General features: G+C 46.9%; 2 protein-coding genes across 2 annotated transcripts in view; both read right to left on the bottom strand.

Annotated features, from left to right (window-relative positions):
- Positions 1-67: 67 nt before the first annotated feature.
- On the bottom strand, positions 68-3,660 carry LOC124466190 (vacuolar protein sorting-associated protein 37B-like). The gene is made up of 4 exons (XM_047017919.1): positions 3,440-3,660; positions 2,429-2,600; positions 1,964-2,046; positions 68-1,737 (listed from the first exon to the last, which is right to left on the bottom strand). Exons 1-4 carry the CDS (start codon positions 3,542-3,544, stop codon positions 1,339-1,341), a joined length of 759 nt encoding a protein of 252 aa, XP_046873875.1. The 5' UTR covers positions 3,545-3,660; the 3' UTR covers positions 68-1,338.
- A 3,724-nt stretch (positions 3,661-7,384) lies between these two features.
- slc4a5b (solute carrier family 4 member 5b) overlaps positions 7,385-15,209 on the bottom strand; it is a 27,350-nt gene continuing 19,525 nt past the window's right edge. Inside the window, exons 13-28 of the mRNA XM_047017918.1 lie at positions 15,086-15,209; positions 14,762-14,936; positions 14,382-14,515; positions 13,915-14,095; positions 13,701-13,791; positions 13,108-13,166; positions 12,294-12,485; positions 11,506-11,619; positions 11,195-11,356; positions 10,599-10,777; positions 10,425-10,497; positions 10,241-10,309; positions 9,704-9,877; positions 9,038-9,211; positions 8,818-8,830; positions 7,385-7,637 (exon numbers count right to left, since the gene is read on the bottom strand). The exon at positions 15,086-15,209 is cut by the window's right edge and continues 2 nt beyond it. Coding sequence (XP_046873874.1) covers positions 8,822-8,830; positions 9,038-9,211; positions 9,704-9,877; positions 10,241-10,309; positions 10,425-10,497; positions 10,599-10,777; positions 11,195-11,356; positions 11,506-11,619; positions 12,294-12,485; positions 13,108-13,166; positions 13,701-13,791; positions 13,915-14,095; positions 14,382-14,515; positions 14,762-14,936; positions 15,086-15,209 — 1,910 coding nt within the window. The 3' untranslated portion in view covers positions 7,385-7,637; positions 8,818-8,821. The remainder of the gene's footprint in view (positions 7,638-8,817; positions 8,831-9,037; positions 9,212-9,703; positions 9,878-10,240; positions 10,310-10,424; positions 10,498-10,598; positions 10,778-11,194; positions 11,357-11,505; positions 11,620-12,293; positions 12,486-13,107; positions 13,167-13,700; positions 13,792-13,914; positions 14,096-14,381; positions 14,516-14,761; positions 14,937-15,085) is intronic.

Genomic DNA, 15,209 nt, shown 5'->3' with positions numbered 1-15,209 from the left:
CTTCACTACTTTTACAGCAAGACAGTATTGCCATGTCTATACACGTGGAACAGGAACTGCACATCAGTGTTTTAAGAAAATAATTTTATTGGTTAGTTTAGAAAGACAGGGTGTCAAGTCATGATAAAGCTATAATATGGCACTAGTACCTCAAGTTGTACTGGATGAAAACACCTCAAGTGTGCAAGTAGTTTTTTTCCTAGAAGTTTCTTAAACCTTAACTTTCAAATCCGTCTTTAATTGGGTAGTGTCAAATCAAATTCTTATCACATCCTATAAATTGTTACAGGCCTGAGAAAAAAATGCATACCTTATCGCAACATGATTATAAAAGCTAAACAGGCTACCTTTTAAGAGGGTAGAGAAGGATTTTACTAATCCAGTTAATGCAGATTCTACTAATCCAGTTAAATAGCACCCATAGATTAAATTTGACTGATGTGATGGACCTATAATGTAGTTTGCCATGAGTGTTAAAATGCATACAGAATTGAGTTTGCCCTTGTCCTGTCACCTAGCTTTCCAACCAAAGTGAAACATTTGAATATTCCGAAAATCAATTTGCATAAAAACCTTCATAACCGGTCTTATCATCTTCCAGAACTGCCCAAAACACTAAAATACGTCATATAGTGTTTTTCTCTGAGAAGCGCAGAAAGGGCGCTACGCGCTTCATTACCTGTTGACCGCTAGGTAGATCTAGCAAGTAAGCAATAGCACCATTTCCCCAGACCGCATACGCTCTCCTTTGAACAACTGGAAACCCGCTATATTGGCTCTTAAACCTTACTGAACTGTAAACAACTTAGATATATCCTTGTATGGTCCCTGTCAAATTCTGACATGGTGCCGTTTAAAAGGGTGTTAAGTGAGTTAGCCGTATTGATTTTAGTGGACTACATTCAGCTCTACCCTGCCGGACCCTTTTAGAAGAATATGGTCTTGGGAGTGGCAGGTCCTTATTACAACACTGGATTCAGTAAGAAACCTCACTGTCAGTCACAGAGACAAATATACTACATTTAAAACATACAACATCTGTAGCACCCACCAATTGCCCCAAAGTCTTGCAAGTTACCACCAGATACCTTATGTACATTATAAAGGAGAAAGCATTGGGCGTTCCTGTATAAATAGTCTCCAGAAAGCATACATACAAAATTGTGAACCCCTCATTCACAATCCAGATAAATTAGGTTAGAATGAGTTCTCAGGGCACCCCTCAGCTTAAATAGCCATGTATTTTGACGCCAGCAAAGAATCTATGGGTTGAAGCCTCATCCTGTGTCTTCTAAGTAGAAAGTTAGTCACCGTTCCCTGAATCCCCCCCCCAATCCCTCATTGCATTATGAAGCCAGTTCGGGGGGGCAGGCGTGCGGACGAGGAGGGGTGCTGTGAGACTGCAGGGGCGTAGGGCTGCTGCATGTAAGGGTAGCCTGTGGAAGCCAGGCCGGGGAAGGGGTGAGGTGGGTGTGGAACAGCCTGTGTGTAGAGGGGCGAAGGGGAGCCGTTGGTGTAGGCAGATGGAGAGGTGGGGAGGTCCAGGGGTTGGGCGGACAGCGACGGGATGTTGGTGGAGGTGCTGGTCAGGGGGAGTCGGTTGAGGCCTTTCAGCACATGCTCTCTGAGTTTGTCGATTTTGACCCGGCGGAGGTGGGCTAGATAGCGCCTCCTCTGGTAATCTTCAATAAAGCAGTCCAGAGAGACATCTCCGTCCAGGAAGGCGTCTGCCATGTTCTGAGGAAAAAACAGTTAAAATTCAAAAAATAAAAAAACGCCGTCATAGGGCGGTAGGTTTGTTTTCAAATGTGGGTGGAGCACATTTTAATCGATAACTGAGGATGTGACCGTTAAAATATAATTTTCTTTAAAAAAAAATTGTGTGGGGGTAGGGCGGGGTAGCGAGTGTAGATCAGGCAGTTTGTGTGTATGCGTGATGTATCTCTATAGTCATGTGAATCACCTCAGTTTCTTCCTCAATCTTGGCTCCTTCCGCTTGCAACAACGCCAGATGTATGTCCAGAGAACTGTTACCTGAGCTGTGGTCTGTGACACACAGACAAAACTGTCTGAATACCAAAACAACACTCCACAACACTCATAAATAAATGAAAGTAACATAAAGAAGCAGTTATATCGACCAGATTGCTTGAATGGTTAAGAAAAAACATAGGATAGTCTCCATCCGCCTTGGGCGTCACATATCAGCAAACCAACTCAGGCATCCTCGTTACGGCAAAGAACCAGCAAAACCAGTTCAGCCTGCAAAGGCTCTTCACAATGACTCACATGAGTACGAGACCGATAATATCTCTACAGTCACGGATCTATACATGAGCATATTCAAGGTGTCCCCTTTTATGGACTTGATCCAAGTTTGGATTTCCTAAATCCCTCACACAGCAATTCCTTTCTCTGGATGGTTTACCTAGTGTGGATTTGCGTAGCTGGTAGTTGTCGTAGAGGTCCTGTAGGTGGCGGTAGAGTTTGGTCAGGTGGTTCTTCTGGTTTTCCAGACTGGGCTGCAGGTGTAGGTTCTGTTCTGCTAGACTTCTGTTACTGGCCAGAGTGAACTCCTTCAGCTGCTGAACCTGTAGCATCTACCTCACATCAATGGGAGAGACAGAGTGGGGGGGGGGGGGGGGGGGGGGGGGGGGCGGGGTATAAAGGATGAAGAAAGCAAGTGTTCTGTCATGTCCTACAGACAACATTGATATTGACATTGTAAAATCTTGGTAATAAACCATCTATAAAGTTGTTGGCAAAATCACAATGTAAAAATAGCTTGTGAAGCAATGTGTGTTGGATGAGTTCCTGGTTTTTCTCGTGGCAGAGATAACAGATTGTGAGTAAACACACTCTTATCTGAGAAATGTATCCTGTGCAAACAGAATAGAGCACATTTGTGTGACCCTGCTGAACTCCCCAGTGCACTAATAATGAGCTGTGGTCAAGGTTAAACACCTAACCACAAGACCAGACCGATCAGAGCCACGATGAGGTGAACAAGAAATCGTTAACTGCTGTGATTAGGCTACTCATCCTTGATTGGGGAAAAACTGTTGATTTTATGAAATAAAAACAATGGTTGACATGACACCAAAGCGTCTTTGTTATCAGGAGACTGCATTGCAATGAACTATGCTGTCAGTGCGTGCAGAGGCGTTCTTGCTCGTTTGACAGCAGCAGATTGACTGGACTAACCATAATTTGGGACATCCTTCAAGCTCGCCACTGCACTTTGCGTGCTAGTGAGTAACACTACAGCGAAATTAAGACAAAATTGCTGTTGAACTTTAGCTGAGATTTAACGCATTTGTAAGACAGCAATACTGTGATGTAGCTAGCTAGTATAATTAGTTGCGCAAGCTGGCTAGTACAGTATGCTAAATTTAGTAGCTTGCCAAATGATTTAACTAGTTCACACAATAGAGCTTACCTCATCCATTTCTTTCACGATACTGTTAAGCTTCTCGTCGTCTTCAAGCAATTCGTTTAACTGTGTCATAGAAAAAGAACGACATTTTTCGTTGAATTCGGCCATTTCTCCCAAGATAATTTTGTTTGTAGGTTTTCTTGTAGCTAGCTATTTCCAGTAGCTACACAGACAGAAGTACCTAGCAAGGGGGCAGCCAAACCGGAAGTAAGAGCGATATTTTACATATAGGTGCATTCTGATGATGGCGTGTCTATCCTCTGACAGAAACCACGGCGGTTTATTTAATAAATAAATAAAATACATCTTTATTTTTTATTTGCAGATTCATATTACAATAGACAAGTACAAACACTGGAGAACAACCACCAAGAACAGGACAAAATGACAAATTATAAAAAATTGTTTCAAAGCTTTTTTATTGGAGATTTGTGAAGTGATGATAATACTTAACGTAAATCAGACAAAATGTGTCTTGCTTTATAAATGTGGAGCAACCACGGATGTTCGTGATGCAGAAAAAGTTTATACTTATGGGTTGAGGTTGTATTGAGACACAAACCAGTCCCAAACATGAGCTTCACACCCACACAAGCAACTTTTTTTCAATGCTATTTTATTACTTTACAAGCATTTGCGTTTCTTTACAATCATCAGTATTTACTCTCAATCAACATCTCACGTTGAGCAGTCAAAGCACACACATTCACAAAGGCTTAGAGTGTACACAACAAAATACCTACTTAACTTTCCATTAAATGCAATAAAGAACAATAAATGTTATATTTAATATTAGAATGCAGGCAACATTTTGTATTACGCTACGCAGTGTAAGGAAATGTATGTAGAATTAAAAGCTACCTTTTGGTTGTTTCTCTTTCATCATTCTTTTTTTTACAAACCAGATCTAAACAAAGTATGAGGTGTATCTGCCCTTTCACGGAATCTAAAGGTACATTAAAGGTACTATAATAAATGGCAATTGTCTTACATAAATATGGGTGAGACCTGAATTTATAGACAAACTTGTTATATGTTCAGACCTTGTTAAGCTGTTGACTCTGTCTCACTGCACATGCTGGTGAATCAGATTCAGAATCAGGTGGATGTCATTGTGGACTTACATTTAGTCATTTTAGCAGACGCTCTTATCCAGAGCGACTTACAGTAAGTACAGGGACATTCTCCCCGAGGCAAGTAGGGTGAAGTGCCTTGCCCAAGGACACAACGTCATTTGGCACAGCTGGGAATCGAACCAGCGACCTTCTGATTACCAGCCCGATTCCCTAACCGTTCAGCCATCTGACCCCTCCTTCTGACTTCATAATCACTTTTCAGTAAGCCTGCCACTGTATGCACAGGTCATCGATTTGAACACAGGTAAATGTATCTAAACATAGGGTTCGACGATGGGATTTCCCTGTCCATTTAGTTTACAATACAGTTTCACTTCCCAGTTCCTGCAGCTGAGAATGAGATCTGCGGTACGCGTTGCTATGAGCATTTGACCTTTGGTACTGGTCACTAGGGTAATAGCTAATCCTGGGGGAGAGGGTTTGACCCCAGGGGTAGAGGTCAGACTCGTTGTCTGAATCCATCTGGATGTTGACCTGGGGCACAGGTGGGCGTGGTGGCAAGTGCTGTGAGGGTCGAGAGTCTCCGGGGGAAACGCTCACCTGGGAGTGAGCGGGTGAGGGGGGGCAGGATATCTTCAGGTGCAGAGTGATTCTGAGGAACAGGGTTGGAACAGCCCAGGTTACACACCCGTCTCTTTACTCAGCATGCGTGCACACATGCACGTGCGCGCACACACACACACACACTCATGGATACTCGCACGGACAAAAAGCACAACCAAGTTCAGACACAGTGGACTGAAAGGGAACAGGGTACTGAGGAGAGCAGGTAAGAACGTACAAAAGGAAAGACAGGTTGAGTGGAGAAGTTTAGTGAAAGACAGAAAGGGAAAGATAGGGTTAGGGTTAGATGCTAGGGTTAAATGCTATAATTGTTGTAAGATTAAGTTTTAAAATGGAAATAATTTACAAAATTAGCACTATTATTCCATATTATTTATTTTACTGCATTACTAGAGCACATAGGCACATTTTTTCTAAGAAATAAATCAACATCTATTATTTATAAAATGTAGTTATTTCAAAATTAAGACTGTATTGTTGAATTCAAGTTCTTATTTGGACACAAAAATGACTTAATCAAACTTTCTAAATCATCCTCCTTGAACAGCAATGTAAGAGCATGTGCTGTTTGCGATAAACAGTACACCACCTTGCAACATGAAAGGGAAAACACAAATACATGCACATGCAAACTACTGATGTGCGAAAAAGCACACACATGCACACATCTTCAGGCCACTGAGCGGAGGGTGGGATACTGGAGAGCAAGGGTAGAGGACGCAGGAACTGGCCGAGACTGTGGATGGAAGGGGGGCTGTGACACTGTACGACGAGACGAAGTTTCAAACGAAAGCGTTAGAATTTACGCAACATGTACACGCACACAAACGCTTTGGCCCCTTGAAAAAGAAACAACCAAAATCACTACATTTTCATGTTAAACAACGGGATGACTCACGGACAGAGCTGAGAAACGTTTAGTGTTTCTTACGGGGTTTCGTTTTCACAGACAGACTTCAGTGAGCACCGTGACATGACGTCACCCATCCACAGACACCAGTGACAGGAACTGAGAGAGGCAGTTGGAGTTACTAACAGCCCTACTGGCTTTTCTCCAGATCAACCAACGCAGGATGTTTGGATAACATCCTATTAATATCTTCAGCATACATGACATGTATCCTCAGCAATATGCATAATGCATTCAAAAGCGTTCCACCCCCGCCGTTCTCTGACCACCACTGCTCTCTGTGGGATGACAAACTTCACGTTTAACGATGCTTAACACACAACAAGATATAGCCAAGCCTCATCAGAAGCCATAAATATATGAATGATGTATGCGATAAAATTCCCCCACGTTTGAATGAAGGAAAAACTAAATCAATATATCTGCATCAGTAGTTGAGCTAGTCTCTCTCCAGCAATACATTCGGGTTAATAAGTACAACATAAATTGACAATTGTAAAACAAACAAAAACTTTGTTTGGGTGGCTTTGCTTTCCACTGCATGCGAGGGGAAACGAAAGAGCACCAATGGCTGGACTCAGTGCCGAGGTATACCTGGGAAATCCATCCAATCATGTTGCAGAAAATCTTCAGTCCGTGTTGATTTATGTTTATAATCTATAATTTAAGGTTGTTAGGGGGGCCTTACACTCTATGTTAAAGAAAAAAAATATGTACATCTTTCTGGTGTTTTTTGTATTTACATAATTGTATGACTTGGTGGAAGGTCCTTTCCTGGGCAGTATGTTAATGTCATGTGTCATGATGGTGTAGGCAGATGGACGGTGAAGTACAAGACTTATGTACAAAGTGATTGACTAAAGGCGATACTTCATAAAACTACTACCTCTACATCTTGCAATGTTACTGCATTACTTACTTATTTTAATGTTTGTAAAACGTTTCCATGATACCGTGAATAGCCAGCGATCTCACAAGTTCTACGTGGTATTTTCACATCTAGACATTAAACGCATGCTAAAAACAATGCCAAGAGATCCTACTGGTTAGCCGATGAGGGTAATACCTGGAAGCTACGAAGCGATCTGTAAACGAAGCTACCGTGACAAAACAATGACACATACAAAGAGGGGCTGAGCCTTAATCTGGGGGTGGAGGGGCTGAGCCTTAATCTGGGGGTGGAGGGGCTGAGCCTTAATCTGGGGGTGGAGGGGCTGAGCCTTAATCTGGGGGTGGAGGGGCTGAGCCTTAATCTGGGGGTGGAGGGGCTGAGCCTTAATCTGGGGGTGGAGGGGCTGAGCCTTAATCTGGGGGTGGAGGGGCTGAGCCTTAATCTGGGGGTGGAGGGGCTGAGCCTTAATCTGGGGGTGGTGATTCTGTACAGGAGTGCATGTGTGTCTGTGTATCTGAGTATAAAGATGCGAGGTTAAGGTCAGTAGTTGTAGCATTTGTCCATCTGGCAGTGTGCGCCCCAGTCGGTGTGTGTGTCGGGGGGGGTCATCAGGTCGCTGTAGGGCACGTGCAGTTTGAGCACACAGTACCTGCGGTCCAGCTCGGCGGCGTCGGGAACGCTGGAGTAAGGGTTCTTGTCCTGTAAACAAATAAACAAACGAAGACACGTGCACACAAACACAACAACCATGTCATGGGCGTACGGCGGACTGTGAAAAATACGGAAGAACAGACACACAGATTGAGGGGGTTGATGGGAGGAGGAATGGGGGAGGAGTGAAGGAGAGAAGGAGACCTTCTAATCCTTGCTGGCAAAACGACTCTGGCTTTGCACATGTTCTACAAACGACATGAAAGCACAGCTACAATTATGTTGCAAAGCAGTGACATCACAGCAGTGACATCACAGCAGTGACATCACAGCAGTGACATCACAGCAGTGGCATCACAGCAGTGACATCACAGCAGGGACATCACAGCAGTGACATCACAGCAGTGGCATCACAGCAGTGACATCACAGCAGTGACATCACAGCAGTGGCATCACAGCAGTGACATCACAGCAGGGACATCACAGCAGTGACATCACAGCAGGGACATCACAGCAGGGACATCACAGCAGTGACGTCACAGCGACACTGTCGGTACGACAATGGCAGAAGCTGTCCTACACCACATGACCTCCTTAGTGATCAGATGTTTGCAGTTATCTTGTCGTGACAAGACAACAGGAAAATAAACAAGGACCTAGATTTGTGGTAGGCAGCTCCTACCATAAACTCTGTCTACACTCCATCTGTAGCACACACTAATGTCACCAACAAAACTGAACCCTGTCAACGGGCTGCAGTAAACACAAGACACCACAGGGGGCAGTAGAGGAGAAGACTGGGTGCTTACTCACAGTCAGAGGCTGGGGTTGGGGTGGGAGGAGTTACAGAGGGTGGAGTCGTGTCCGTAGGCGGGTTCAAGGCCTCCATGGGAATCTTCACTGGAGGAGGGGGGGGACTCTTGGGCTGAGTGACGGAGGGAGGAGCCAATCAACATGCCAGAGGGACACACGGGGGAGGGTCTCAGCACAGACACAAACGAGACGCATGTCAACAGCCCACGTTCACTAGCAGCCCAGGGAAAATTCAGTGAAGGGAAAGAGGAAGAAAGAGGGGGTTGGAGGTAAACGATCTAAGGACTTGGAGAACTTTGGCCTAGGGACTTTAAGAACAGAACTTTGAGGGAACCGGGTTGTGCTGGCGTAAGGTCAGGGGACAGACAGAAGGTCCACACAGACAAACAGACTGTAGTAAGGGGTAATACAGTGCCTTTTCAGCAACACTGTGGGGACAGAAAGGAGAAACGTATTAGTCAGAGATAACAGACCGAGGGCTGACACATTCACAACAGATGGAGCGACACACAGAAACCCTGCACACGCCATTTCCCTCCCTCCTACATATCCTTCCGTTGTCAGACACGTGTGTGTGTGTGCGTGTGTGTACGTGTCTCTACTCTCATGCCCGCCAGCTTAGCGGTATCTCCTACCTCCTCGTCGCTCTCTGGGTCTACTTCTTTCTTGTCTTTCTTTTTGCTCTTCTTGTTTTTCTTGTCGCCCTCCTTCTTCTTGTCCTTCTCCGGCAGGATGTCGTCCAGCCAGGCCAGGTCGTGCTGAGAGAACATGAAGTCCAGCATCTTCCTCACCACCATGAGGCCCAGGATCTGCCCACGGGAGTCAGGGAGGCTCCGGTTACACTCAGGACATGATCACACACACACACACTACCTCTCTTTATATCACACACACCACACACACACACACACACCCTACCTCTCTTTATACCATACACACACACTCACATCCCACACACACACACACACACACACACACACAAACACACACACACACACACCCTACCTCTCTTTATATCACACACTCCCTCCCACACCCTACCTCTCTTTATACCATACACACACACTCACATCCCACACTCATAGTCGGTCTCACACACACACACACACACACACACACACACACACACACCCTACCTCTCTTTAAATCACACACACTCCCTCCCCCACATCCCACACTCACAGTTGGTCTCATACACACACGCACGCACACACACACACACACACACACACACACACACACACACACACACACACACACACACACACACACACACACACACACACACACACAGGCCTCACCATGATGGGAAAGATGATAGCGGCCATGGTGGACTTGAGGATCCAGAGGACAGCCAGACAGACGACCTGGACCAGGGTGAAGAGGTGGACTCGTCTGAGAGGAACGTGGCGCAGGAAGGAGAAGTCTGGCTGGTGCTTGGCTGGCATCAGATACAGCTTGATACGCTCCCAGAACTGCAGCAGGACAGGAGGGCTGTCAGTATACACACACACACACACACACACAGACACACACACACATGTAGACACACACACACATGTAGACACACACATGTAGACACACACACACACACACATGTAGACACACACACACACACACACACACACACACACATGTAGACACACACACACACACACATGTAGACACACACACACACACACATGTAGACACACACATAGACACACTTAGACATGGACGAAGGCACACACACTCAAAATAGGCACACACACATACATGTAGACACACACATATACACACTAACACATGCACAATGGCACGCACACCCACATAGGTACACACACACACAGAATACATACCTGGATGCCACTGAGGGAAGCCACGCCCATGTAAAGGAACACTCCATAGAGCACAGGCATGGGAATGTACTGAGGGAACACAAAGACACAGTTACCACCCACACACACACACACACACACACCTCCACGTCTCCCCCCCGCCACCACGCTGCGACCACGGAGGTCAAACCTCTCACAGACTCACCTGTAGGACCGGAGCCAGGAAGATGGACACTCCAGTCAGGACGAACACTAGAATGCCTGTCAGTCTCTGCTCCCTGGTGGAAGACGAAAGAAAAATGACGATTTACAGTCGGACGATTGCGCACACACACACACACACACACAGTGTGTGTATCGAGCAGCAGCCTGCACTCACCGGACCCCCAGGAACTGGGGCTGCTCCCCAGGAGCACTGGACTCACTCTCCATCTTCAGAGAGTCGATGTGGGCGATGGAGATGACGGTGGCAGCCACGTACCAGGGCAGGCCCAGGAAGGAGCAGACGGCCATCAGGACCCCCACCCAGAACAGGTCCAGGTGGTACCCACAGCCCTTCTGTTAGAGGGCGACGGAGGGAAGAAAAGAGAGGTTTTTCCAGGCCGGGGGAGGGACTGCCAGAGCTGAATGCTTCAGGCACGTTACCTGTTTTATTTTATTTATCATCCTGCATTCGTTGATACGGATTGAGTTAGTAGTCATGTTAACCTATCGACCCAAAGCGTGATACCAAAAGCGAGATGACAGTAGCGCTGCGTTAATTCAGCGGTCCTGTGTCCCGTGTTTGCCTGGCCGTGTGGTTCATGGTTGTGTTCAAATTCAAGTCTTTTATTGTCAGATACACAGAACAACACAAGGTCAGACTGGGCACTGGGAGTTCCTTAGGACAAGACAACGCAAAGCAACCTGGCATAACATAACATGAATAAGTACTCAGTGGTGTATAAGTGTGTGGTTGAGGCCCAGGTCGCCGACCTTGAGTTTGTTTTCTTTGCGGTTGACGATGACGGCACTGATCTGCTGATCCATGAAGATGAGGATGGTGACGAGCAGAGCAGGGACAGAGCTTGCCACGTAGACCCACCATGGGTTCTTACCGAACGGCATCACGAGCCAGCCACGGTCTGGGCGCGTGGGCTGCGGAACACACACGCACATGTTCTTAACTGTGTTCCGTCTAACCACAAACCCCTGTGAAGGTTCAGACATGCAAACATGCTGCTAGAGTTGTAGTTTGTGGATGACACGCAGACAGACGCAAAAGCACGTCGATTTAGAATAGATACCTTGAACTCTGTTGGAACAATGAGTTTGGGCGTTTTGAGCCCCATCAACATATCCAGACCCACAAAGGTCATGATTGACATGAAGATGGAGAAATCACTGATCAGCTTTCTTAGCTGCAGTCCCACCCACACAAAATGTCAGACATACAGGAAACAAACAGACATACAGACAGACAGACAGACAGATAACAGCATAAAACAGAGATTGAGAAAGAAAGAAACACATAGAAAAGGAAGAAAATAAAATTAAGGCACTGCATTCTAGAATTCGTATTTGGCAGTTTGAGATTGCTTGAGAGCGCTTTTTTGCATGTTGATTTTACCTATCAGGTTTATCTATCAGATCTGACAAGGAGAGAGACTGAAGGGGAGACCCCGCTGGTAGAAACACACAGGGCAGGAGCAGAGGAGAACCACAGAGGGGGCGGAGGAGGAAACCTTTATCTCAGTAGGAACGTGCAGTTTGGGAGTGTCCAGGCCTAGCAGGAAGTCCAACCCACAGAAGGCCAGGATGGAGATGATGATGGAGAAATCACCAATCAGGCAGCGCAACTGGGTCCCAGAGAGGAAGGGGTGTTGGGTGGAGGGTGGACGGTGGGAAAGATAGGGGGTGGGTTCAGGGTAGTAAACATGCGTGAATAGGACTCAATCCTTAAGCATTTGAGGCCTTTCGGTGTAATGTTTCACATGGAACAGAAAGCTTTCACCCCAAGCAACATACAGTAGGGAGGATTAGGACTTTCAACTTAAGCTGTTACCCACATGACCCCCACACCAGCGAGCTCTACCTTGGTGGGAAAGTAGCGGCTGAACTTGAACTTCTTGAGGGACACGGTCATGGAGTAGGTGCCGAAGAACAGGATGAAGGACATGAGGGCCAGGTCTGGGACGTACTTACAGGAGTTCCCCAACAAGGCACCTCCATACTTCACACACTCCTTCTTGCTTAGCTGACTCCAGTCCAGCCCTGTGAGGTTATACTGCAGACGGAGAGATTCAGGGAGGGAGGGAGGGAAAGAGGGAAGGAGGGAGGGGGGGAGGGAGGGAGGGAAAGAGGGAAGGCGGGAGGGAGGGATCAAGAGAGAGGATGAAGGAGGGAGGGAGGGATCAAGAGAGAGGAGGAAGGAGGGAGCGAGGTAGGGAGGGAAAGAGCAACAGAAGGTAGGAGAGTAGTATATCAAGAGGGAGGGAGCAAGGGAGGATGCAGGCATGTGGAGGTATAAACAGGGAAGTGACAATAGAGATGGAAGCAGAGAGATAACAGAGAAAGAGAGAGGATAACAAGAGAAGAGAGAATACAGACCAGTGCAGAGATAGGAGTGGATGTCCCAGCGAGGGCAGGACTGGCCCACTGAGGCCTGCCACCTGGGCCCACTGACATCAGCACCCAGCTACAGCTAGCTAGTCTCAAGTCACAACTAAGCAGGAACAGGAACTAGCTACTTTCACACTGGACTATATTGTTGAAAAACTGTAGAAGACATCAATTAAGTTAGGGTTAGGGTTAGCCTAACCCTAAGCCTAACCCAACATACATTTTACTCTCAGATGTTATTTTAAATAACGTATCAGACATACTACGACACAGCTCCAGTCACTTACCAACAGAGTCATGTTGTCGTCTGCTAGTAGGGCTGAAACATTAAAGCCCATTGCAGCCGCTGTAACAAACAGAAGACAAAGAAAGAGAAAAGAAAGTAAGTTTGATAACAATCCATAGTGCAATAACACACGAAACACAGTGAAGAAGATCTGCCAACTTCAAACTGAAAAAAAAAAATCCTATACTGGGTTTGCTTTCTACAACAGGCTCAACGTTACAGTTTTATTATCTCATAAACCCATCTGTCTTGTGAATGTAGCATACACCATGCCTGTCTTATAGTGACGGACCAATCAGAGGTGTCGTTAGTGAGAAGTGCATGCTGGCCAGAGACGGTGGATACTCACTCAGTCAGACAGCAGCCAGAGAGTGGAAGAGAGGCAGAAACAGACAGCACACACAAATCAGTTACAGTAGTCAGAGAAAGAACAGACAGCAGGAAACAATCAATCAAAGAGTCCAGATTCTGATTTCGACACAGAGTTTATAGTTAGTTTAGAAGTCTAATAGTGTCTAGGGGAAGCCAAAGTCCCCCCGCCCCCACCCTAAGAGGGAGGCTAGGAGGGGGTGAAAGACGAAGAACGACACTCACCCTGGTCCGGAGCGATGCATTCACACTTGTAGGACGTGACATAGTCTGGCTTGAAGCCACGGTTGATTGGGTAGTACTTGAAAGATCCCGCCTACAATGAAACACCACGATCCAATAAAAAAAAAGTATTGGAGATGAGCCAGATGGTTTCCTGTGCTCTGAGTGATGCGTGAGAGCGCGTGTGTGTGCGTGTGTGTGTGTGTGTGGAACACACCATCTTCTTGATGGCGTCGGAGATGAAGATGAAGGAGATGAGGCTGGAGAAGCCTTCCTCCGTGAAGCGGGTGATGTACTTGATGATGTAGCTGGCGTCCGTGGCAACCAGGATCAGACACTGGAGGCAGGAATGCAGCCCAATCCACAAACGCAGCTCCATGTAGTCTATGTTGTTAGACCTGAGGGTGGAGGAAGAAGACACACACAACACACAACACACACACATCAAACATCACGGCAATCACATTTATAAGTTAGTCCGTGAGTAGGTTCTACGTGTATTCTACGTGGTTCTACGTGTGTTCTACGTGGTTCTACTTGTGTTCTATGTGGTTCTACGTGTATTCTATGTGGTTCTACGTGTGTTCTACGTGGTTCTGCGTGGTTCTACGTGTGTTCTACGTGGTTCTACGTGTGTTCCCCGAACTTTGTGAGCTCCTGCGCGTGTGCGTGTGCACGGCTCACTTGCTAAACTCGTAGAGCAACTTCTCGAAGATGAGGATGGGTCCGGTGGAGCTGAGGATGATGAGGGGCTGGCCTCCAAACAGGCAGAAGACCGTCCCTGCCAGAGCCGTGCCCAGGAAACTCTCCATCACCCCCTGAGACCGGACACGGGTGGCACAAAACACCTTCACGCTTTCATCGGCTCAGAAACAATTTTTGTAACTGTTTGTTTCAGGGACCAGGAAGACCATGGACCAGGAAGACCATGGACCAGGAAAATAAACCTGGGACAGATGGGAGACCTGGACCATGGAGACCAGACATAGACCAGGAAAACCAGACCTGGACCAAAGAGACAAGACATGGACCAGGGAGACCAGGCTCTGGGCGTGCTTCTCTACCTGGTAGTTGTCAGTTGCGTCTCCTAGCAACCCTCCAAAGGTGATGGCGTTGGTGATGCAGCCCAGGTAGATGAAGAGCACGGCTGAGATGGACTGGATGTGGAAGCCTTCGTAGAAATCGCTGGGGATCCACGGCCCCTTCCTCTTGATGTCCAGCCACAGGCCTCCACAGAACCTGCCAACACACGCAGAGCAGACGTTGACCTGAACCAATCAGGATCATGGTCCCCACGTGGTGCCCTCAACCTGAACCAATCAGGATCATGGTCCCCACGTGGTGCCCATACTCAGTGAGATGGTGAAATGATCCCAGTTTTCCCATACCTTCCAGTGAAGGCCAGCTCCTCTCCCAGTTCGTGGGGGGCGGGCATCTCCTCGTCCTCCCCACCCCCTGCGCCCCCGGCCGTGCCGTTCACCTTGCCCAGCTCGTTCAGGTTTAACACAGACT

This window comes from Hypomesus transpacificus, unplaced genomic scaffold (assembly GCF_021917145.1).
Source record: "Hypomesus transpacificus isolate Combined female unplaced genomic scaffold, fHypTra1 scaffold_84, whole genome shotgun sequence".
NCBI lineage: Eukaryota > Metazoa > Chordata > Actinopteri > Osmeriformes > Osmeridae > Hypomesus > Hypomesus transpacificus.
Note: the sequence above shows the minus strand (reverse complement) of the source record. Positions and strands in the feature narration are given on the sequence as shown.